The sequence below is a fragment of the Sesamum indicum genome, linkage group LG10 (genome assembly GCF_026168435.1).
Source record: "Sesamum indicum cultivar Baizhima isolate 11 linkage group LG10, ASM2616843v1, whole genome shotgun sequence".
In the NCBI taxonomy this organism is placed as follows: domain Eukaryota; kingdom Viridiplantae; phylum Streptophyta; class Magnoliopsida; order Lamiales; family Pedaliaceae; genus Sesamum; species Sesamum indicum.
Window position 1 is genome coordinate 13,981,091 of NC_142666.1, and position 26,932 is coordinate 14,008,022.

General features: G+C 33.8%; 1 protein-coding gene and 1 pseudogene across 1 annotated transcript; both read left to right on the forward strand.

The window, feature by feature from the left end:
• Positions 1-1,187: 1,187 nt before the first annotated feature.
• LOC148786700 (uncharacterized) lies at positions 1,188-4,803 on the forward strand. The gene is made up of 3 exons (XM_088886236.1): positions 1,188-2,474; positions 2,541-2,726; positions 3,781-4,803. Exons 1-3 carry the CDS (start codon positions 1,188-1,190, stop codon positions 4,801-4,803), a joined length of 2,496 nt encoding a protein of 831 aa, XP_088742362.1.
• A 20,114-nt stretch (positions 4,804-24,917) lies between these two features.
• On the forward strand, positions 24,918-26,717 carry LOC148786701 (uncharacterized; annotated as a pseudogene).
• Positions 26,718-26,932: the final 215 nt, after the last annotated feature.

Consider the following 26,932-nt stretch of genomic DNA (forward strand, 5'->3'; position numbering starts at 1 on the left):
TTCAAAGGGTACTTCCCATGATTGAGGGAGGATAATTAAGACTTAGAAATTACATATTCTTTTGGGAATTTAATTCTTTGGAAACGCTTCAAACAGATAGTGACATAATATCAAGTACAAAATTTCGAAGATGTCCCTTAATATATATATATATATATTAAGTGATTAATAATTTTAATTTTACTTATCACAATGTAATTATTACGACAAGAATTCTCTGTCTAAAATTAGGAAAAAGTATTATTTTAGTCCGCTAAGTATGCCTAATTTTAATTTTAATTCGATAACATGTCAATTTTTGTTTATGTCCAATAACTTACAAAATTGCTTACTTTTAGTCCTCTGGCAGATTTTCGGATAATTTTACCCCTATGCAACTTTTGAAAGGCAGTTTTAGTCCATATGCACTCATAGGGGTAAAATTATCCGAAATTCTGCCAGAGGACTAAAAGTAAGCAATTTCATAAATTACTGGACCTAAACAAAAATGAACATAGTTATCGGACTAAAATTAAAATTAGGCATATTTAGTGGATTAAAATAATACTTTTCCCTCTAAAATTATGGAACTCATTATAAAATAAAAAATTCTACAATAATTTTCTCTTTTTTTGATAGTGAAATCGATGCTAGAAAGCAAATAATTAATCTCAATATAAAAATTTTTTTAAATGATATATGACTATTTTTCGAGCTTTCCAAAAAAAAGTTTGAATCTTCTATATATATTTTCTAATTAATTGATGCTTCATCTCAAGTTATTATGTGTGTATATATAAAATATTTTCCTATATATATAATTTGATATTAATAACATATACATGACGGAATATGTAATTAATATATAAGTCTAAACTGTAAAAAAATGAATTATTCCTGATAATATATATGACTACGACTTAAAAATTATTGCAAAATTAAAATTATATATCTACTACGATCAGAGAAAATTACTTTAAAAACTTAATTTTGATCATAGTTAGTCATATTTCCTATGACTCGATTTATATAATTAAAATAATTTCCATATAGTTTTTAGCTATGGCCAATTAATATTATTTTAGCTACCAAAATACCATCTTTGATGGTCTCTGATTTCCTATTCTCCTTTTAACCATATTTGAGCCCCCCCCCCCCCCTTTTTTTTGTTTTGTTTTCAAGAATTCAAGAAACCCTCAAACACAGAAATGGCTGAAGATCAAGAAAATTTGAAATTACAATCGAATGACAATCCAGGACTGAGCCTGGTATCAACACTGCTGGATGGTTCCAATTTCTTCTCTTGGAGCAGATCAATCAAGATCGCCCTAGGAGCAAAGATGAAGCTAAATTTCATCAATGGAGAAGGAGTTAAACCTGCAGAAGGAAGCAAGGAGATAGAGCAGTGGATTAGGACTGATTATATGGTCACATCCTGGATACTGAACTCAATTTCAAAGGACATAGTGGAAAGCTTCCTATACACCAACACCTCCAGAGAATTGTGGTTGGAACTTGAGAGCCGATTTGGACAAACTAACGGGCCTATGATCTACCAACTCAAGAGAGATTTGTCATCCACTTTGCAGGGATCAATGTCAGTCTCTACATATTTTTCAAAATTGAAAAGACTATGGGATGAGCTCGCTTGCATCACACCAATTGCACAATGCACATGTGGCGCGGCAAAGGAATCTGCAGACATAAAGGTAGCTGATCAATTGATTCAATTCTTGATGGGGTTGAATGAAAATTATGACCATGTGAGGAATCAAATCCTCATGATGGATCCATTGCCTAATGTGAGTAGAGCATACTCAATGGTTTTGAGAGTGGAAAAGCAAAGGGAAGTCACCTTGGGACAGTCACACAATTCTCAGCAAATGGCAATGCCAGTCTTCAAAAGAAATGAAAATCAGAGGTTTCTTGGTAAGAAAAGAAACCTTGTGGATAAAAGAACGCAAGTATGTAAAGAGTGTGGGAAGACGGGGCACTTGAAAGAAGTGTGCTTCGAAATTTACGGATATCCGGAGTGGTACAAATCACTGATGGAACAAAGAAAAAAAGGTGGATTTACAGCAAACAGAACTGCTGCTGTTATTGATCCTGCACAAAGCTGTAACAACCCTCCTGATGGTAAGGCAATATCTGAAATTCTACGTACAGAATTACATAAGTTTCTTGGGGACTTGAAACCACAATCTTCAACATTGATGAGAGAAGGTAACCTTGAATTTTCTGGTAAGTGCTTTGAACTTTTGAATTCTGAAACATCGTTATATGATTCTTGGATCATTGATAGTGGAGCCACGGCTCATATGTGTAATAATAATGCTTTACTTGATAAAATTAACACTAATATTCCTAACAGTTACATCCATCTTGCTGATAACAGCAAATGCAAAATAGTCAATTCAGGAGACTTAAACTTAGGTGGCAGGATTCAGTTAAAGGATGTGTTATATGTCCCTGGTCTGAAGTTTAATTTACTTTCAGTCAGTAAAATTTGCAATAATACTTCTATTAGATTTGAATTCATTCAATCACATTGTATTGTGCAGGACCACATGACTAATGAAGTGCTTGCAATAGGGTGCCAAATAGGGAAATTGTACATCATCAAGGATCAACACTTTGACCAGAAACACATAAAGAACATCATGGAATCCTGCAGAGAATTAGGACTTAGTGCACTCTCTATTCCTTCAGAAATTTGGCATAGAAGATTAGGACATGCCTCTCAAAATGTAATGATACACACAAGGCTAGTTAAAGAGAGTAAAGTTCAAGAAAACATCTGTGAAACTTGTCCTCTTGCAAAACAGCAGAGGCTTTCATTTCCTTTAAGTGTCTCAACATCTGATTTTTGTTTTGATCTAATGCACATAGACCTATGGGGACCTTATAATGAGTATTCCATTTCTAGATGCAATTATATGATGACCATTGTCGATGATCACAACAGGTGTACATGGGTGTTTCTAATGAAACAAAAATCAGAAACCACTAGTCTATTGATTGACTTTCATAAAATGATTCTTACTCAATTTGACAAAAGAATTAAGATTGTTAGGACAGACAATGGTAGTGAATTTCTAGGACAACAAATTGTAAACTTCTACAAAAGAGAAGGTATTATTCATCAAACCACTTGCACATATACACCACAACAAAATGGAGTTGTGGAAAGAAAACATAAACACCTCTTAGAGGTGGCAAGGTCCCTAATGTTCCAATCTAAACTTCCTAAGATGTTTTGGACCGATGCTATCCTTACAGCCACCTACATTATTAATAGATTACCTACACCCATTTTAAAGTGGAAAACCCCTTATGAAATTCTTTATAGTAAACCTGTTGACTATTCCCATTTTAAAACTTTTGGATGTCTTTGCTTTGCTACAAACAACTTGCCTAATAAAACTAAATTTGAACCAAGAGCAATGAAATGTATTTTTTTAGGATATGCCATGAACCAAAAGGGGTATAAAGTGTATGACTTAGATAAAAGGATTACACTAGTTTCTAGAGATGTCAGGTTCCAAGAAAATGTGTTCCCTTATCAAGAAGAACAAATAGATCCTGTATCTTGCTCTCTGCCTCAAATTATGAATGAATTAGAGCCAGATCAACCAGATGAATATGAACAAAACACAGAAATGCAGGAATTCAATACTGATACACAAAACATAGATGTTGTACATGAAGAAAACAATGAAAATAATCAAAATATGGAAAATCTTACCTTAAGGAGATCTTCAAGAGTTTACTTCAAAGCTTGAAAGCTATGGCTTTGTTCAGTCCAAGCATGATTATTGCTTGTTTACAAAGGACTCATTAACTAGCTTTTATTGTCTTCTTGTATACGTGGATGATGTGTTAATTGCAGGCCCTTCAGAGAAGACAATTGCAGAAATTAAGAGGTACCTACATGAAATGTTTACCATTAAAGACTTAGGTCCTGCAAGGTTCTTTTTGGGGCTGGAGATTGGGAGATCAGAGAAGGGAATTACAGTAACACAAAGAAAATATACGAGAGACATCATTGAAGATGTTAAGATGAAGGAGTCAAAGGCTACAACTACCCCTTTGCCTCTAGGAATCAAGTTAACAGAACATGCAGAGGAACAACTGTCTAGTCCTGAGTCGTATAGAAGGTTATTGGGCAGATTATTATATCTGGGAATAACCAGACCTGACATATGTCACTCCACGCAGCAACTTAGCCAATTTATGCAACATCCGTGCAAGCAACATTGGCAAGCAGCATTACACCTGGTTAAGTACCTCAAAGGAACACAAGATAGGGGAATTTTTTTTGCTGCAGATGATGATTTTAACTTGTCAGCTTATTGTGACGCGGATTGGGCATCATGCAAAGATACGAGGAGGTCATTAACTGGTTTTTGTGTTTTTCTTGGCAATAGTTTGATATCTTGGAAAACCAAGAAACAAACGACCGTATCACGATCTTCAGCAGAGGCGGAATACAGAAGTTTGGCATCCACCACATGTGAATTAATTTGGATTCATAATGTACTAAAGGATTTGCAGATTGTAATTCCCACTCCTATTCCACTACACTGCGACAACCAAGCAGCACTATATATCACTGCGAATCCGGTGTTCCATGAGAGGACCAAACACCTGGAGATTGATTGCCATTTAGTACGAGATAAGTTTAAAGAAGGCTTCATCAGGCCTCTGCACATTTCTACATATAATCAGCCTGCGGATGTGTTTACTAAGAATCTGTCAGGTCCAAAGTTCATGAAAGCTATCTCCAAGTTAGGACTTGTCAACATTCAACCAAGTCCCACTTGAGGAGGGTATGTAAACAATAGCTTCAGAATAGTTTATGAAGTTGCAGCGTGCAGTTCAGAACTTGCAGAAGAAAGAAGAAAGGAACAATTGGAAACGTGCTTTACTTCGTAGAAGAAAACGCATTATAGGGTACTGCGAAATCACGCTTTTATGAGTTGCTTTCATTGTATTCATTCTCATGAGATTTGAAGGCGTGAAAACGATTCTTCAGTTAGGATAGCGACTTAGAGAGCGGGAGAGTAAGTTTTCTGGTTAAGATAGTTATATATACATCTGTTGTATCTAATTTTCAGATAAGAGAAAATAAACTGAAATTTTGTCTTCTTGATTCTAGTCTTCTGCTTCAAATCTGTTTCTCATGGAAGTTACACTTCTTGAATTGTTCGTGCTCACCATTTTTACACTTTTCTTATGGTAATTAATTAGTTTTTGAAAGTGTATTCAATTAATATTTTTTTCCATCAATAAAAGGAACTATAATTCAAGTACTGTATTATATTAGTCAATTAATGATATTGATCTTGCTCGAAATCAGCAATCTAGATGAGCGACCTCACAACAGTTAACCAACTCCACCAATATCAAGTGTTGGGCTTTTGAGAATAAGACAAGTAGAATGAGCTCATCGGGCACGTCTTCAACAACGAGCCTCCGACACTCAAGTTAGGTTGATCGAGGTAAATGTGTGTAATTAAAGGTGTAGATCGAATAGGATTAGCATTAATTACCTCATAATATGGCGTCTTGGGGTATTTATAGGGCTTAGCCGAGTACTATAGAAAGGGCCACGTGGCCTTATCCGGCTAGCTTACGCCCACGATCGGACGGCTGGCATTGCTTGGGTCTTCAAGTGGATAAACGGGTCTGGGTTGAGTCAGCTCCGACCCGACCGATAGAAAAGACGCGGATCCTAAACAAAAAGACTAAAATGTCCTTCATTAAGGGTATTATAGACATTTTTCATGTATACCTATCAAATATATAGAATAACTCTTTTCTATTTGGTTTCTCGAATATGTGATCTCTATTTTATATTGTCCCAAAATTGGCTAAATTCGTAAGTTTTTCAAAATGTTTTGTATGGTATTTGAGAGCTTAATTATAAGATATTAATGAAAAGATTTGGGAAAATTGAAATTTACATCTTATAATTTAATTCATTCATGATTTTAGTCTCATTATTTTACGACTTAACAGATTTAACCTCACAAGTCGAAAAATATTACAATTTACGTATTATTACCCATTTCCGTTAAATTGTTAACAGGAGGAGCACGTGCTAACAATTTAACGAAAATGATTAATGGGATGTAAATTAAAATATTTTTGAACTTGTAGGATTAAATCTGCTGAGTCGTAAAATAATTGGACCATAATAGCAATGGTTATACATAAACTATAATTTTCCCTGCAGATGGCAAATGAAAAATGGGGTGTGACCTTCTACAAAAAAATATTTACATGACTTATGTCCAACGGACCAATTTCACATGTTAGTTGTCGCCTTTGTCCTCCTTATCTGTTTTTAAATTATAGGATTTATTAACGTTTAAAAAGTTGGGTCACTTTCAAGTAATGTACACATTGGTCTAATCCATACCAAAATAAATCTTCCATCTCGCTTCTTATCACTCTAAATAAAATTTTAGTTTCAACAAAAAAATTATTTTTGTGTGCGTATATTTTTTTGTCATTATTTTTTGAAGTAGTTGTAATGAATTAGTTGGTTTATCACATAAAAAAGTTACTATTTTAAATTAAATAGGATGTTATTTGTTTCAACCCTTTAAAAAGTGTGAATTACAATAGCATTTCTTGAAATTTATTATTTATAAATATCTTCTTATTGTTTGAAAAATTATAAATACGTCTCTAATTTTAAAGTCCATCTAACAACGAGTTCATTCCGTTAACCTCCATTATGTTTTCATTTGTTGATCAGAATAGCTCTTCATATCGATCCAATTTATTGTTTAAAAGAAAGAAGCAATTAAGAAGTAAGAGAAAATAAATGGCCGAAAATTGTAATTTATACCCATAACTTACCCATTTGCAATTTTGGTTCACTGTTTTACGACTCAACAAATTTTGTCCCGTAAGTCAAAAAAATATGCAATTTACACCACATTACTCATTTTTGTTAGATTGTTAACGGAAGAAGCATGTGCAAAATAATGGGACCAAAACTACGAATGGACTAAGTTATGGGATGTAAATTGTAATTTTCTTGAAAAGATTTAATAAATTATTTAGAGAATGAACTTATAATAAGATTTAAAAATTGTCAAAATAAATTCTTACTGAAGTAAAATTATAATTTTTCTCAAAAAATTTATAAACTCACACAAGCACTTCAAAATACAATGTAATAATTGTAATTTTAGTTTTCTAGTTTAGGGGTGGTATTTTTGATCCTACATGAATTGAATTTTGTAATTAGTCTTATAATTTTAAAATTTTAATAATTTTTATCCTTTTTCGAACAATTTCTCCAAAATATTACATGTGACTTGCACACGACCCAATTAAATCACTAGAAAAATAATTACCATTGGTTACAATGTTAATAGAATACTTAAAAATTTGGTAAATAACTATTATTAGCCATAATTAAATAAAATCAATGTAAAAACTAGATTTTTCACCATAAAAAAATTCTTTATCACAATATAAATCATGCAAATCAATTCGTGCAAGATAAAAAATACCAACATCCCTAAATTGCAGAACTGAAATTATAATTTAACTGTGTTTGTGGAACTCACATGCAAATTTTCAGCCATATTGACCAAAAAAATAATTAAAATTACTAAAAATTTTAAAACTATAAAACTAAATTGCAAAAAATAATTTATGAAAGATCAAAAAATACCACCTTCTAAATTACAAAACTACAATGAAATGAATTAACAGTAGCTCGTCTAAGTGATACCACTTCACCTAACCTAATTTGACCTACTTCCGTACTTCATTATCATAACGCGTACCGCTATTATTATAAACAGCATGTATAAATAAATCTCTCCAAGTGATTTAGCTGGAGCATCTTACGTGCAGATCAGTTGGAATGCACGCACGCAGTCTGTCATATTTCTGATTCACATCCCGTTTTGATTAAATTTGAATTAATTATATAATAAATATAATATATTTATAATATGATTACTATACAATTAAAAAAGAGCGATCATCACATGCTATTATCACCATATATTCTTCCGTATACTATAAATCGTTACCGGTTAAGAATCATAGTTTATCAATGCCATCTAGCACAATTAAATAAAATCAATGCAAAAACTTAAATTTTGATCATGATTAATCAACATCTGCTATAGTTTTTTCTCTATGACTAAAGTATTTCTCACGGTTTTTAGCTGTATAAATTTTTTTGACTTTATTTAATAAAAACAATGATTAATGGCAGTCGTGGAGCTGCGTTCATAAATTAGTATTGCCATGGTATTTTAGTTTTAATCGTAGTATTTCTTCTAATGTATATTATATTTATTGTGTGATTGATTGGATTTGGTCCGAAATAATTAAATTACTACTGACAAATAGCTTGAAAAAATCACTACTAATTAAATAATCAGATTGAGGAAAGTGATTGAAAGCATTAAGATATGGAAGTGAACATTATCTGTGGATTTGGTTATGCAGAATCAGATAAAGGGCACTCTTCTCCACGAGACTATATATATATTTCTTGGTTTGGGCACAAATTGAAGGACGTACGCCCACTTGCAATACTTATTCTTTTTTCTCTCCCGTTGTTTCTGTGGAGTATGAGTTGGAGTCTGCAGGGAGATAACATGATTGAAATCCGTGTGATTTTATTCCAAATACTGATATCAATTGTTTGTATGTGAGTATTGAATCTTTTAATTGACAGGAGATGAAGAAGATGGGAATGTGGAAGCCCACTCCAAATTGGAGGGAGTCGGTTTATTTAATATTGAGGGTTAGTGTTATTGTGAATTGAGTTGAAGTTATTTGATTCTTGCTTCTATTAAAATAAAATTTAGTGAGATATGAGAGAGTATTTGTGTTTGAATGCACAAAGGTAAAATTCATATTACCCTCTTTTTATATCCAAAATGTTTATATAAGTTTTTGTAAAAAATAAAATATCACATAACTCCGTGTATTATGCACGGTACTGGTGCATTTGGACATGGTTTTTAAGGAGCAATAATGAAAATGCCCTTTATAATTCAATGGCCTATATTTAATCTGATCTAAATTTATGGTTGAGATTTAATCATATTTATAAAAAATAAAATATTTTAATATATAGAAAATTATATATATTTTTTTAATATATAACGATGTATATATTTTTGTATCTATACGTGTGTAATTTCGTTCTCCTCCCATGTCTCCACTGACCGACCACCTCTCGGGCGAGCGTACCACCATTGGAAAGCCCGTTCAACGGCGAGCATTTTGGCACCTCACCCACCGTCAATCTCCAAGACATCGGCGGTTATCTCTATTTTTTTGGTCAGAAAATTTTAATTTGCGCTCCCATCTTCTATCGCTTTTTTCTCCACTGTCCGACTACTTTTCAACTTTGAGCTTATCACCGGTGAAAAGCACGTTCGAAGGCAATTGGACACCCCACCCACCACCAATCTCCTAGCCTTCGACGAGTTATCTCTATTTTATCGTCCCAAAAATCCTAATCCGCACCGCCGTCTTTTAGTGCTTTGCTCTTTGTCGTTTGCCGCACTTTCTCTTCCAATCGACCACCGTCTAAAAGCCTAAGTTTAGGCTGTAATTTTGCACCATCACCCACCTTCGATCTCCCATCCTCCGTCAACTTCTCCTCCTTTTTTCGACAGAAGCTGTCATTCACCCTTTTTTTTTCTTTTAATATATAAATTATATTTTTTTATTATATTTTAAAAATACATATAATTTAATAAATATATAAATTTATATTTACATATTAAAATATATTATAATCAGAGGTTTGGAATTATTTGAAAATATAAGGATACTTTGGTCTTTGCAGTAGCAAGAATGCTTACTCATTTGCATTTTTCGCGCGTGAGGTGCACTTCTAAAGAAGATGGGGTAATTTGCACCTTTTTAAAATATACAGGGGGTTATGTAGTCTTTTTTGTAAACATAGGCTATGTAGTCTTTTTTGTAAACATAGGCTTATTTGAATATTTTGAATATCATAAGGGGATAATATGGATTTTACCCAAATAATTGTGAAAAATTTCTGATGTGTGTAAGTTGCGTTCATATTAACTTGAATAAAATGAAATACATAATCTATACTATATATTAAAGGAGAGCACCTCTTTGACGTCTCTCTTATTTTTGGTCTGCAATTTTTTTTCCATCCACTAATTTCCACATTTTCCCTACTATCTATAAGTAGTAAAATATATTTTTTTAAATAGTTATTTATTTTTAATTAATATTTTTTTCTTTTTCTCCTCTATTTTCTAGTCTTCATTTTTTCTTTCCTTTTTTTTTTCGCAACCACTAACTTCTATATTTTTTGCACATAAAAACTATTTTACAAATAGTTTAGTTAATATTTTTTTTCTCTTTCTCCAATTATAGATATTCTTTTCAAACTTATTTATTTTTATTATAATTATTTTTATATTATCATTGTTCTTACAATGAAAAAATAAATAATAAATAATATTTAATTATTTATATCTTTTTTTTTGTTCACATAAATAGAATGTACCATATACCACTACAAAAAAATTATTTTATTGGAACGACTTTTGTAACGAATTTTTTATTAATATGTAATGGTATTTTTAGTTGTAACTGCTTTTGTAACGGATAGGCCTATTGCGGCTAAATAGGGCGTTACAAACTATTTGTAACGACTTTACAGAAAGCCATTACAATTTGTAACAGTGTTTGAAACGGTCTCTAGAGGCTGTTACAAACCTGGTGACGCTGAAAAAAATAAATTTGGAACTATTTTTGCAACATCTCTGTTGAATTTGATTTAATTGTTACTGTAACGGCTTTTATAACATATTTATGTATGGTTGTGCTTGATATTTGGAACGATTTTTATAATACACTTTGTAACGATGTTGAATTATATTGTATCTGTTTTTGCCACTGCTTTTGTAACTACTTTTTTTTACTGCTTTTGTAACTATTTTTGGAATGGCTCATTTTGAAATTCATAACTATTTTTGGGCACAGTCTTTGTAACGGCCTGACGATTTTAAATATTTTTGGTTATTACAAAAGTCGTTACGAAGTCTTACAAAAATTATTATATATTTAATATCTTTTAATATTTATTTTATTCAATATTATTTAATTTTGTTTTAACATATTTGAATATTTAATTTTGTAACATTGACTAAATGAATTTATATAAAAAATACATAATATAACCAAAAAAATAATAATTTAATGACAAAAATAAAAATATTATTACAAAATTGTGTTTTACAAAATATTAAAAAAATCATAATCTAAATTATTATTCCCAGTGACCGTGTGTTCGTCGTCGTCGGGGGATCAATTGGAGGCTCGGGCGCTAGATGATCGGGCCAGTTGGAATCGATACTTCTGATGTAGCGCTCGAGGGCCAACACCTGATCATCTATGTCGGGGCGTTGGGATTGTGGTGGCAAGGGCGATAAAGCAGTTGAACGGCTGGCCTATGATGGTTCAGCAATCGAGTGGTGGGCCTTGGAGCCGAGACCGAATACTCGACCCCTCTTCCGCCCGTCCGCTACTGACATCCAAACCTGCTGCTCGTCTAGGGCCACAGAGCCTTGAGACGACAATAGAGGCTCTTCATTGCTGTTGTGCTATCTCTGGAGTTCCTCCATCATCCTCAAGAATATCTCCTACGAACATGTTAAATAATTAGATTAAAAAAATAATTTAAAATTAAAAGAATAAATTACGAAAAAAAATTTAATTACTTATCACGACCTCTTCCACCCTCAAGCAGGTTGTCCTTCTTCTTTTTGTAGACCTTCTCGAACACCTCCATCTGAGTGACGGGGCGTCCGAGTTGTGTCTTCTATTCAAAAATCAATTTAAAAAAATGATTAGAAATATTAAAAACTAAATGAAATTACTAATATGCATTGAAATACTTACCATCTTCAGCTTGTGCGTCCCAACGGATGATGACCCCCGGGTTAGACGGTCGCAGCTGCTTCTGGGTTTGTTGCCCAATTGACCTTATTTTGTACCGAGGCGGTGCCTGAAATTTAGGGCTCGACCAGATCTCCTCGTCCAGCCATAGCAGTCGGCCCAAATAATTCAGGGCATTAGCAAACCGCTTTCGCAGGAACTTCCCCGCCTTTGACTTGACGAGTTTGAACATGCTCTCGTCATTGCAGTCCCACTAGTACAACATCTAAAAAATTGACAAAATAAAAATTATAATTATTTGATAAAAAAATAAATTTTAATTAAAATTAAATAATATTATACTTATCTTCAACTTTTGGAACCAAAATAGCTGGTGCTCCTGTGGATTTGGGACATGGTGGCCTAGGGATGTACATAATGCCCTTTAACCACAACATTGATGGCCGTGTGAAAATCACGGTCGCACCTGAAAATAATAATAAAATATTAAATTTAATTCAAAAACATTACAAAATAATTGAATAAATTCTTCTACGTACTTCGCATCCCGGAGGCTGATGTAATGCCTCTGGACCACTGGGGGAAGTAGTGGCGCTGGTGGTGGTGGTGCATCCCACAGCCGGGCCTAGACCAGGGCCTGTGAACTGCTGGCCCCCGAATCATTTGACTCCACTGCGGGGGAGTCTACAGGAATCAGCAGGGACTGGGACACTCCCTCCAAGGATGGCAGGGCTGGAGGTGCATCTGCTAGATCATCCTAGGGAGGGCTGGGAGGGCCACGACCGCTGCGCGACCAGGGACCCAGCCACGACCTCTTTCCCGGCGTGGCGGAGCACCGATCATCATTATCTACAATTTATAAAATTATTAACATTAAAAACATATAATTGTATTTTATTATTGAATTATGTGTTTTTGTAATTTTCCTAATAATTGCAATAAGATCCAAAGTTTGCCTACAAGTTGCATTCCATATTTTCTCTAAAATGCATAATTTTTCATAAAAATTGCAATAAAATCCAAATTGCGCGTAAAATTACATTAAGGTCCTCTAATTTCCTAAAAAATTTATTTAGGTTCATAATTTCCCTAAAAATTGCATTATTGTCCTTAATTTTCTAATAATTTCATAAAATTTTTATTTTCCTAAAATTAGATTAAGGTCCTCTAATTTTCTAAAGTTTTCATTTACGTGCATAATTTTCCTAAAATTTGCATTATAGTCCTTAATTTTTTAATAATTTTGTTAAAATTACCATTGTGACAGCCTTTGTGACGGCCTTTGTAACGGCCAATCGAAATTAAATTTTTCCACCTTTTTATTAATATTGATTTAAAAAATCTGCTTGAGTTTTGGTTTTACAAAATTTCATTTTCCCGCCTGACGCCAAAAGTTGGCTGCCAAAACCAATGGCTTTTGTGGTTTCACTGATTTGGACTTCCAGCATGAGTTGTTCTTGATCCTATTCCTCTTACGACTGAGCAGCTTGTGCCCTGCGTGGCGTGAAAGCGAGGACCAACTTTGTGTATCTCATAAAATGGCATGATCTGGACTCATATGTTCACGCTGACCCTTTGACCATTTTATGAAAGTTTTATACCCATCCTCAAATTCCCGCGTAAGACCTGCTCTTACTGGGAGGTTCTTATTATACATCCATCTCCTCAATTCTCGTAACGTGATATATATATATATATATATATATATCAGAAGATTAATTGGATAGATACATGTGCGAATACAATGATATATAAATATTAAACTATACTTTTTAGGAGAATACATATCATTAGCATCATACAAGATTCACACAAAATCATAAAACTAAAATAAGTAAACTACAATTAATTAAATTAAACACAATAAAGTATTAAATTAGTCTCGGTTGCCTGGTCAACCAACTTAAGTGACGATCCTACTAGTTGACGGTTCAAAATACGTGTAATAATCTATAAGGTAACCAAATATATATGCATGAAAATTAGAGTGTTGAGAGTGTGTGTGGTTAATATAAAAATTTCTACGATAAATGAAATGAAATGAATATATAAGTTTCTTTGTAATGGCTTTTTTAAAACTCTTTGGAACTCCAAAGATAGCCGTTTAAGACTAGCCGTTAGAAAATGTAGCCGTTATTTTGTAAAGTCCACTACAAAAAAAAATCATCTCTAATGTGACGGTTTTTGTAACACCGTCTTTCTGTATGTTTTCCAACGGTTTTTTCCACCGCCTTTGTAACGGCTCTTTATTTCACCAAAAAGCCATTACAAATTTAACTAGCTGTTAAAAAACCCATAGCAAATTAGCAACGGCCTACAAATTCTAATGGTTTTAGGCGCACAAATTTTGTAGTGGTTGTTGTAAGGTTTTGGCCATTACAAAATAATTTCATTTTATATTACCCCCTCAATGATGTCAGCATGCTCTATCCTTTACAAAAATGTTACAAAGGCCATGTGTATTTGAACGGTCATATGACCGTTACAAATTCTGCCTTTTTTTTTAGTGTATAGCTAGTATATGTATATGTATTTGCTCAGAACTTGAGAAGCAAATAGCAAAAATCTGTGAAGAAATCATTGGAGAACAAAGTCTTTCTGAAACAAAATCTTTCTAAAACTCTACAGTACAAACTAAGGCTTAATGAAGCTACTTAAGTAAAGAGAAATCAGGGGTTAACTTCTACTTATAAATAACACTGTAAAGTGCTAGAGCTGTTGTAGCAATTTTGTCTACTGCTTTCGATCTAACTCTATAAGTCTGGTTGAATCTGGTGGCTGAGTGGCTGGAGGTTCATCATCCCCCCGCAAGTTGGAGTTCGGGTTAAAGACACCAAACCAAACTTAGAACCTAGAGAAAGAAAAATAAGGACCTGTAAGAGCCTTGGTCAACAGGTCAGCCAACTGAATTTTTGAAGATAAATGCATAGGTTTAATCAGTCCTTTGTACTTATCGCGAACAATATGGCAATCAATCTCGATGTGCTTAGTCCTCTCGTGAAAAATTGGGTTTTCAGTGATGTGAAGTGCAGTCTTATTATTGCAGTAAAATGGTACTGGGGTATTGAGAGGAATGAGCAGGTCCTGCAACACAAAAGACACCCAAGTCAGTTCACAAGAAGCTTCAACTATGCAGCAATATTCAGCTTCTTTTGTGGAGCGCGAGACGGTGGTTTGCTTTTTAGTATTCCACGAAATGGGAGTGCTCACAAAGAAGATGCAATATCCTGTAAGCGACCTACGAGAGTCCACATAAGCGGCACAGTATGCATCACTGTAAACAGACAAATGTAGAACATTGTTAAAAGGAACGAAAAGGTCTGTCGATGAACTCCCCTTCATATATCTCACCAAATGTAAGACGACATTCTTGTGTTATAGGGATGTTGCAAAATTTGGTTCAATTGCTGCGTAGCATGCGACATATCAGGTCTTGAAAAACGTAGATACAATATTTATCCTATAAGTCTCCTATATTTAGAAGGATTAGACAAAAGGAAACCTGTTTCTACTGTAAACTTAATACCCGTAGGAAGAGGAGTTGAAGTAGTCTTTCCTCTAGTGAGTCTAGTATCTCTCACGGTGTCTTGGACATATTTATTTTGTGTCACAACCAAGGAAGTATTTAGCAACTCCTAAGTCCTTAATAGTGAAAAGATCATCCAAATATCTTTTGGCCCTCTCCATATATTCAATTGAAGGAGCAGTGACCAAAATATCATCAACATATACTGGTAAATTAATAAGTCCTGCATCTGTCATATTGGTAAATAAACAGTAGTCATGCTTGGACTACTTAAAACCAAAACTTTTCAATCTGTCTGTAAACTCTTCATTCCATTTCTTCGTTGATTCCTTTAAAGCATACAAGGATTTTTGAAGTTTACAGACAAAACCTGTGGTTACATGTAGATGTCTTCATCAAGATTCCCATGGAGAAAGGCATTGTTAACATCAAAATAATGTACGGGCCAGCCCTTTGAGTTTAATTCGTCCTGGCGGCGGAGAAACGACCGCAAACAATTTCAGCGCAAATGTTGACGGCGGAAATACTTCAAATTTTCAAATCTCAAGATGAAATTAAGCAAGACTAGTCTCGTTGGAATCGTCTGGATGAGAGGATTCAAACGGCGGTGGTCTCAGTCCGTGATTCGTCCTGACGGCCGAGAAACGGCGACAAACAGCTTCAGCGCGACTTTCCGGCAAAAAAATCTTCGAATTTTCATATCTCAATAAATTCTCAATACAATTGAGCTAGGTTGGTCTCATTAGAACCCTTAGGTCGAGGCGAGTCCACTGCTGGTGGTGGTGAATCGATAGCGGAAAGGAGCGGTGGTCGTGTTAAAAGCCCATTGTCTACAATTGATAAAATTTGAAATTGTTAGAGGGGAAATGTTCGTCTCATCAAGGGAAGTCGAATGATATATTTGATGGTCGACAACTTGCCATGATGATGCTGAAATTTTAAAGAGAAGTGGCAGCGATTGTCGCCGGACAAAGCAGTTTTTTGTTTTTATATACATAACTACAGTGACATCAATTTTCTTTGTTTTATATATATAATTACAAAAGTGTCACCACAATTACAAATCGCAGTGACTTCAATTAGTTTTTGTTTTTTAAAAAAATTTTGGTTACCGCAATTACAAATCGTGGTGACTTGAATAATTTTTTTTTAAAAAGTTAGTGGCACCGCATTTTGACATCGCGGTGCCACTTAAATTTTAACTCTTCCAATTTCACTTTATTTTCATAAATTTTTTTTATAGTTTTAAAATAATTTCACCGCCCTTTGAAGCAGCAATTGCTAGGAAAACTCTTACTGTGATAGTTTCGGCGACAAGAGCAAAATAGTCTGTGTAATCTATACATTCCATCTAGTTATAGCCTTTTGCCACTAGCCTTGCCTTGCATCTCTCAACAGTGCCATCTGTTTTAAGCTTGAGCTTATAAACCTATCGGCACCCCATTGCTTTCTTGTTGGGAAGCCTCCGTTGCTTTGCTAGGGTAAAAGGATGCCTCCGTTTCTTTGCTAGGGCACAAACTTCACATATGTCCATCATACAATCTGCAAGTTTTATTTCTTTATTATGTCTGAGTACACTGCTAGAAGTGTGGCCTAGTCTCTTATGCCACAAGTTTATATCAGAAAGATTACAAAACAAACGAACAGAATTAAGGTAGGTTTTGATTAAATGTGTAGTAAAAGAATTCCTGTCTAAAACATAGAGTCTTCCCTCCATTCTACCTCCAGCCATTACTTTCCTAGTCTGAAGGCCTGCACTACACAACAATCCTTAGAAAAAACAAATTTAATAGGGGAATCAGTACATAATTTGACATATAGTAGATTATATTTGAAAGCAAGCATGTAAAGTAGTTGATGCAGTACAATGTTATAAGTTGAACATCTCTCATTGGTTCCACTATCTTCTTGGACCCATCAGGTAGGATAATACTAGAATTGTAATCACTTTCAGCCACATTCAGCACTCTCTCTGATGTCCCATTCGCCTTTTTTCTGTCCCTGTTCTGATAAGGATTTGTACCAATCAAAGTACCAATGTAGCTTGAAACAGGTTTCCCATAAGTGACCAGTCCTGTAGCAGTGGTCAATGCCTTTTGTCATTATCATTTTTCTTAAAAAAACTACTTTTTGAAAGAATAAGACCGAATCCCCAACTTTTGGAATTCGAATGGGATACGCATATCCGACTCTAGGTAGGATTCCTGACACGATTGTCTGGTCATATATCAGCTAGGGATGATTCTCTATTTCTTTTCTAGTGCTGGCCATGTCTAACAGAATTGGAGGCCGATGCTTATCCTTTTTTTTTTGCTTTACGGATGGGGTAGCGGCCGTTGGCGATCTCCGGTGTGCAGCCACGAGGGTCTAGTCCGCTTGGGCTCCAAATGGGCTGTGCTGGCCTCCCTTGGTTATTGTGGACCGAGGCTTCCTCAGGCCACTTAAGGTCGCCGCTTCTTCACGACAGCTTTTACTTTTACTTAATACTATCATTGAGGCACGTCGTTCCTACTTACATATAATAAATAATTTTTTAAATATAATATATAAACCAGTGATTACATTAATAAAAAAGAAAGAAAGAAAAGAATAATAATTTATCAATTAATGTGAATTTTGAAAAGTTGAGTAAGTTAGTCATTTTATTTTTATATTTTTTTACTTCACAAAAAAAATGGTGCGAACATGTCATTAATCGCTATTTGTGAGTGTGAGTGTGGAGAAGTTTTTCTTTTTATATTAGTATAAATATAAAAACCATATCTTATCCTATATATATATATATATATATTTAATGTCCATATACTGCCTAATTTTAAGGGACTTGGATTAGCGTTAGCACTTGGCGCAAGACCAACATGCCTGGCCCTTGATTCTAATTACAAAGGACTTAGATCTGATCCTAATTGTAACGGACTGTGATCCCACGTCAGTATTATAGAAAACGATCCTAATGGTAAGGGATTTGGATCCCATATTAATATCAGGCTTATTGCAATTTAATTCGATATTACAAATGAGCAAATTCCTTCTATAATAAAAGAATAGCAATTTACCTCCTGTATTTTTTAAAATGAAACAGTTTACGTTCTTATCTTCATTTTAAAATCTAAGAAGATAAACTGCTTCATTTTAAAAAATATAAGGAGGTAAATTGCTGCATTTTTAACACACAGGGAGATAAATTATTATTTTTTATTTATAAGGGGTAATTTGTTCATCTACACTATCCAAGAAGAGTTATTTATATTTTTCCCTCATCAATTGTATGAAATATACTAATGTGGGGGTTATATAACCTTAAAGTCTCCGACTTGGATCGTTTGTGATAGAGTTCTACCTAGATGCTAGGAGCCAAGTCAATTAAACTACTATAGGGCTAGATCAAACTAGTTTAAGTCAGTTCAAGTGGACCGGTGTTTCATTGTTTGGCCGAGGCTAGGATGCAGAGGGTGTTTGGCTAACGTTTTTTTAAAACGTTTTATAAATTCTTATATTTTATAAGATGTTTTAGGAGCTTATAAAATATTGGATCTTATTTTAAAAATAAGTTTTTAAAGTGTATGAATAAAATAAAATGTTAAAGCTTATAAGATGCGGAAAAAAAATTATAAGATATTAGGGTGTTTGGCATAATAAGGTCTTTTATTGGTAAAATGACTAAAATTGGCATGATACTACTAGAATCATACTAGTTGAATATTTATTTTGATATATAGTTTATATTTTTTTTGTTAATGCAATGATTATTTCTAGTAGTATAATTTATAATGTCTTGAATTTATATTTTTCAGTAAATATAATATCAATACCAATCTTATTTTTGTTCAACTATAATAATTTATTATTATATAATTGAGTATTTTCTCTTTTTGAAATGTTAGAAAAATTAAATAGAATTATTTTTAAATCCTATAGAGAGAACTAGTGTGTTTGTGTGTGTGTGTGTGTGAGAGAGAGAGAGAGAGAGTGAGGAGAGTGTGTGAGTGTATGAATAGGGATATTTTTGTTTTATGACATTAATTTTATATTTATAAGCTCTTTTAAAAAATATTAGATATACATCCATATTTGGTAGATTTTTGCACGTCTCTCAAAGTTTTGGTTGGGAGGACTCCTCTTGCACACACCTATAAATTGGTGCTCCTATGGATACGAAAAAAAAAAAAAAAAAAAGGAACACAATTCATACTACGTATGTTCTCACAGAACTCTCGCAAAATACTCTCTCTATTTTCTCTTGGAGTATCTCTAAAGTCTCCAAGGGTTTAAGCGTATGAATTTGGGTGGATAAGTCTGGTAGCAATCCACGAGAGCTAGATGAGATTGTTGATCTCAAGAGGTAACAAGAACGTGCTTGTAGATCCAAGGGATCGCTTGAAAGCTCGTAGACAAGTCGTAGAGATCCGAGATTCCTAATTTCATTTTGTTGCAGGTTTTAAAACCAAACTACTGAGTTAGTTTACCAAAATCTTTTAACGTACAACTTATATCAATTATGTGATACTTATATGTAATCATTTCCAATAGTGGTATTAGAGCCGTTAAAACTTGTTCGCTCTTCATATACAAGCATGTATGCATTTAACTTTATGCCATTAATAATTTTATATTTGATGATGCATGAGATTAAATATGAATGATGTATACCCTTTTGGTGGGAATTATTTGTTAGATAAATTTGGGTATTTTCGAACTGGAAACCCATTTATTTTTGAAAATTCGATTTATATGAGATTTAATTTTTTTGGAGTTGTTTTTTCTACCATGAATAGATTTTAATGTGAAGATTACATGGTTAAAATTTGGTAGAAAACGATTGAGTATTAATTTAGATAAATCAAACCCTAATTTCAAATTAGTTTTCTTTGCATAAAAAATCGAGCCTAACTTTACTGTTTTCATCTGTATACTTTTTCGCCATAATGTTGAGCATGAAAATAGGTTCGAAAAGGTGTTTGATTCATCAAAAACGGATGTGATATGCATTTAATATGTTTTTTCAAAATTTTCACCAAAAAATGTACCACTCGCCGGAGAACACGTCATTTTATGCACTTTTTTTTTTAAATTAAGATTGCTTTAGTAAGAATTAAGATCATAGCAAAAACTCAAAACAACGTCATTTTGTTTGTAATACTTACTGCGGATTACATTTTGTAGTAAAAAACAACATTTGCTGCGGGTTTTTTATTGTGGCGAAAAATTTGATAGAAAAAACCTTATTTCCTTGTAGTGATATAAGGTTGACCCTATACTATTACAAGTATACAAATCCATTAATATAATGATGGGCCTTGCCTCTTCATCTCTTGGGCTGTCCATCGTGGATTTGTCCTTTGGGCCTCTTCTTGGGCTTCTATCACCTGGGCCTTGTCTTCTTTTAAACTTATTTAAATTAAAACAAACCTCACAACTATCTACTCTCATTAAATCTTAAAAAAGAAAACCCTGATGAAGAGCCGGGAGGGAGTACATGGATTGTAAGAAATCATGCCTTATAGCACAAGGCAAAAAATGAGAGAACAAGAGAAATAAATAAGAGGCATGCAAGCAGCACTCAACAAAAATTTGTGAGCATCCTATTATCAATCCGATCAATACGCCAACATGAAAATATTTTCCACATAATCATGCTCACATTTCACATATGACAACCAATATCATATAATATCACATATCGAAGTACGGAAAATATATGTAAAATAATGCATTAAAATTGGACATAAGTGCAAACCACGCAAAATGATTCTTGTTTGAAAATCCTTTCCGAATTAGGTTTAGTAATTTAATTTCAAATAGTGGAAAGGTTAAAGACTAAAGACCATGTCTTCAACTTTTACAATAATATTGCACACATTTGTTGATTTATGCTTTACATTCTTTTATTTAGATATGTCTAAGAACCCTTTAACTATAATTATGGAGACTAGTAAATTCAATGACACGAACTATAACGATTGACTGAAGAATCTGAGGATTGTCCTCCATTTGAACCAGGCTATGTCTTAGACAAGCCTCTCCTGATGGTCTTGCCGGAAGGACCCTCGCCTGAAGAACGTGTGACGTTTAAAAAATTGCTTAAGGACAATCGAGAGGTCCGCAGTATCATATTGGCTTCAATGACTAGTGATATCCTAAAGTAATATGATTAGATGGACGACGTCCCCTCGATTATGCTCTGCATAAAAGATGTTTATGTTGTTCCAGACAAGCATATTAGATATGCCACCACAAAAGCACTCTTCGGGACCAAGTCGGCTGAGGGGTCACCTATACAAAGTTATAGAGTCAAGATGCTTATCCTTAGTGGAGAAGCTCAAAGGTTTCAAAACTGGGCTTCGTGACTCTCCAGTCACTTCCTCCATCCTATGACCCGTTTATTATTAATTACAATATGAATGGGCTTGAGAAGTCTATCAATGAGTTAATTAATATGTTGGTCCAATGCGAGACAAGGCCCCACAACTCTACGCCAGTAGTGTCGATAGGAGAGGTTTCGACCTCCAAAGAGAAAGGCAATAGGGTCGAACACTTGAAGAGGAAGCAGGGAAAGGGAAAGGCTGTTGTAGCTACTACTAGCACTCTAAGCGCCCTTACTGCTCAGTGGGAATAAGCAGGGAAATGGAAGGTTGGCAGTTTACAGCAGTCGAAGACCAACAATGTCTGCATGCATCGCCAAGGAAAAGGACATTGGAAGAGGGAGTGCCCATAACTCCTTTCCAAACAAGGTATGTTTGTAATTGAAGTGAATATAATAACTAATTCTGCTTCTTGGGTTTTAAATATCGGGTGTGGAGCTCACATCTGCAATAACTTCCAGCTACTGGAAAGAAACAGAGGACTAAGTAAAGACGAGATGATCTTAAGGCTAGGCAATCACAAGACTGTTGCTGCGAAAGTTGTAGGGTCTGTCAACTTAGTCATTAATGATCATGTTTGGATCGAATTCAAAGACTAATACTATGTACCGAGCATGAGTAAGAATATTTTATCCTTATTCCTATTATGGACAACGATGGTTCTGTATATTCTATCAATAAAAACAATTAACATAGGAATCAATTTTGGGTGTTTGGTTTAGGAAATTGAATTGTAGCTATTTTTTCAACAGTAGTCTGTTAAAATATATTTAATGTTCTTATTCAAGAAACTGAATGGCAAGCTGAAATGACTAGTCTTTACCAATAGTGCTTGTGTAAGCATAACTTAGATTGTGATTATCATACAATAGCATTTACCGGTATGCTTGTACTTGTGTATCTTATAGGGGGTAATCTTAGTTTTCTCTATATTGTGATTTTTTTTTGGTGTAATATCATTCTTTTGGTTAGATCTTTGACCGACTGTTTAGTTAATATTTTATGTCATTCTGCTAAATTATAGTACAGGTTTGAGCTTCTTTTCATATCTCCTGAAACATCTAAGTTAGTTTCTTAGTTGAATATATTAGATATATGGGGAATTAGTAACGGCATGATGTGAAATTTTATGTGAACAATATGACATTCATAATTTCATATGTGAAAAATTCTCAAGCAACTTGGTGACACTATTTAGCTTGAACTGATATTTCTATTCAGGTTTGTGTCTGTGTTTTGATTTTGATTTTTCTTTATTTGTATTTTTTTCCTTTGCTCGTCAAAATCGCGCTATTTAGTTAGGGCTTGGATTTCCTAAAGTAGATTTGACTTTTTTTAGTTTGCTTTTCGGGTATTTGGTATAGCTTAGGTGATTGTGATGTATTTTCTACAAATACAGTACAAGGTTGTTTCTCTTTTCAGTAGGTTGTCACGAACAATGTTTATTTTAGTCGAATTGTAAACACTTATGAAATTTTCACTCGTATGCAGAAAGATTTGTGGAAATTAAACCATTGGAGCCATTCTCTTACTATTTTATTTTGTTGACACACAGATTTGGTGTATTTTCTATTTTTTCTTAATTATGTATATGTATTGCTGGTTTCTGTCTTTCCTCACATTATAGGTATTGATCAGTTTTAAGTTTCTATTATCAGGAGAGAAATTCTGAATTTCAATTATAATTTATTACATCACAGTATAATCTTGTGCTACTTAAAAATGGGAAATATAGTTTGATGTTTGAAAAAAGTGTTGCTATTGTGGAAATTACAATCACAGCTTCATGCTTGTCTGCCCTACATTTTCTGAATGACAAACTGCTCATCAATTCTCATAACGATGCAAGTTTCTTTATAGTTTATAGTTCTTTGCATATTGGCCGTGATGAGTCTATACTATTTTAATTAATTAAAATGATTTTGTCATTGAAAATCTATTGTTAAACGAGTTGGTATGCTTTCTAGATTTTAACCTCTGCTTGTTGATAAAAGAGGCAACATTTGCTGATAATATAAGCAGCAACACTGCCTCGGTAATAATGTACGGAGGCAGCGTTGGCTCTATTTGTTGATAAAAAAGGCAGCAATTGATGCCTCTTTTGCTGATATAAAGGCGGGAATACTACCTATGTAATTGATGTACTACTAATTGCATACTTGATTGATGCTTTTGTTTTCTGTATGCCATTTCTTTTATTTTTCTCTCTCTTTTAGTTGTGATTGCAAGATTTATAAACTTGTATAATAGATTGATGCTTTGATTCTCCAACTTTACTAAATATGCTTGACTGGTGCATTGATTCTCCAATCTAACTAATTGATATGGTTTATCAGTGCTTTATTATAGAAATATCAATATCAAAATTGAATAGAACTGATGAAATAAGCTCAATAAACAAGCTTGACGGAGTCTTGGATGTTTTGTTTAATATAATATCTATCCAAAATTAATGTAATTAATTTTATCAATATTTGAATGCATATGAAATTATAGCGGAATAAAGGAGAAACCTTTGAAATGGATAAAAGTTAGATTGAGGCAGTTGGTCATCTATTCGATGAATATGTAAATGGAGATGCAAAATTCTTAGAATTTGCATTTTTTGGGAAGGAATATGGTTCTAGAATCTGTTGTCCATGTACCAAATATCGAGATCAATTTAGCAAAGCCCGTGAAGATTTATTGCTTTAGGGATGGATTTGATCATACATATACAAGTTGCACTTGCCAGATAAGATGTATATTCCGTTACATTTAAGAGAATATAATGAAATCCTCACGAATGATCATGGGGATGAGATGGCCATCATGTTACGAGATGTAATAGGAATTCCATATAAAGATCACCATGTGGAAAATGATCAATATCTAAATGGAGTTGATGCAGAAACAAAGAGGTTCTTCAAAATACTGCGAGATGCTGAGCCTGACCTGTTTCTTGGATGTAAAACCAGACAAAGTTCAGCTTTGTTTCTCAGTTATTGCATCTAAAAGTTCTTTGTCGCTGGTGTAACCACTCGGTGAATTTGTTGCTTGAATTATTGAGAGACAGATTTCCTGTATGAATTTGCCTGCTAACTACTATGAAACCAATAAGATCACAACTGAATTAAGCTTCACTTGTGAGGTCATTGATGCTTGTCCCAACAATTTCATGTTGTTCAGAGGTGAAGATGGAAAATTAGATCGGTGCGAAATATGTGGTGAATGAAGATACAAAGATGAAGCTATGAAAGTAGCAATGAAGCGCATCAGATATTTTCCCTCGAAACCAAGACTACAGAAATTGTTTATGTTAACTAAAACAGCTTCTCTTATGAGATGGCATGCTGACGAGCGTATAGAGAATAGAGTACTCAGGCATCCAGCAGATAGTCAAGCATGAAAGAATTTGATAAGAAAAATTCCTCTTTTCTTCTAACATCCATAATGTTAGACTTGGTCTAGCCACAGATGGGTTCAATGCACATGGAATGATGAATGTTAGCTATAGCATTTGGCCAATTGTTCTTATGACATACAATCTACCTTCTTAGCTTTGCATGAAGCAACTTCGTTCATATTATCTGTTATCATTGATGGCCCGAAAGGACAGGGAAATAAAATATATGTGTTTCTACAACCTTAATAGATGAGCTGAAGGAGTTGTGGCATACAGGAGTGCCAACTTATGATGCTTCATCTGGTGAAATATTCCAATTGCATTCTGCACTATTATGGACTATTAATAATTTTTCAGGCTATAGTGACATATAAGGTTGTCCTATAAAAGGCCTTTATGCTTGTCCTAACTGTGGTAAAGATACACATTCTGAATATTTAAAAAATGGTCCTAGGTTTTATTATTGTGACCATCGTCATTTCTTATCCACAAGACATCGACTATCAGGGATAGAGTATCATTTGATGGGGACAATGGAATTGAGTCGCGAGCCAATGCCACTCCCTGAGATTGAGTGAGGACAAAAGGTGATGTAAAGGTAAATAAAGATAAGTTGATGGCCCAGTAGAAACCTTTTGGAAGAAAGGAAGTATATTCTTTGAGTTGCCATATTGGTCAGGGAATTTTGTTCAGCACAGCTCCGATGTCATGCATATTGAAAAATATGTGTACGAAAATGTACTCTTTACCTTGTTGGGTGTTAAAGGTAGGACAAAAGACAAACCAATGCAAGGAAGGATCTCCAAGTTATGAACATTCAGAGTTCTTTACATCCATTTCCTAGACCTGTCGAGGGGTATTATTTTCCTGCCTCATCATTCACCATGAGTATCATTGAGAAGAAAATATTTTGTGATGTTCTAAAGAGTTTAAGGCCACCTGATGGATATGGTTCCAATATCTATTGTTGCATACAATTGGAGAAGCTTACCATATGGGGTCTAAAGAGTCATGACAATCATATTCTCATTAAAAAATTGCTAATAATTGCTGCACGAAGAGCATAACAAAAAAATGTAGTTCATGTTTTAATAGAACTAAGCAACTTTTCAGGATATTATGCTCTAAAGTGAATTCCAAACTTCATTTGGAGAAAATTCAATATCGAATTTCCATCACTCCATGCCATTTGAAGAAAATAATTCCTCTATCCTTCTTTGACATAATGGAACACTTAACTATACATTTGGCTGAAGAGGCATTACCAGCAGGTCCTGTTCAATTTCGATGGATATATCCTATTCAGAGGTATTCCATTTATCACCTCCTTAAGTTTACGTGTCATAAATTATAACACTTGAACTTCTATGATGTTATTTCTCCAATTATTAAGGTATTATCTACATTTAAGAGGTATGTGGGCAATCGGACACGTGCTGAAGGTTCAGTTGCTTGAGGTTATTTGATGGAAGAATGCATGAACTTTTATTCTAGATACCTTAATGATGTGGAAATTAAGGAAAATTGATCACCTTGCAATTACGATGGATATAATAACATGGGTTGGAGGTTATATGGAGGAACACGGTGCATCATTGATAAAGATACATTATTGAAGATTCATCGCTATGTGCTATCCAATATCAATTTAATAACATCATATCGCGAGTAAGTAGCATCAAAAATCATAATTTGATGCTTATATTCAATTCATAATAAACTTATAGAATTTATTTTAAAAAC

Excerpts from the sequence above, each read along its gene's own strand:
- LOC148786700 (XM_088886236.1), top strand. The coding sequence starts at position 1,188 with ATGGCTGAAGATCAAGAAAATTTGAAATTACAATCGAATGACAATCCA. Across the intron at positions 2,475-2,540 it reads TGAAGTTTAATTTACTTTCA|GACCACATGACTAATGAAGT; the intron begins GTCAGTAAAATT and ends TGTATTGTGCAG. Across the intron at positions 2,727-3,780 it reads TAGGACATGCCTCTCAAAAT|TCCAAGCATGATTATTGCTT; the intron begins GTAATGATACAC and ends GGCTTTGTTCAG.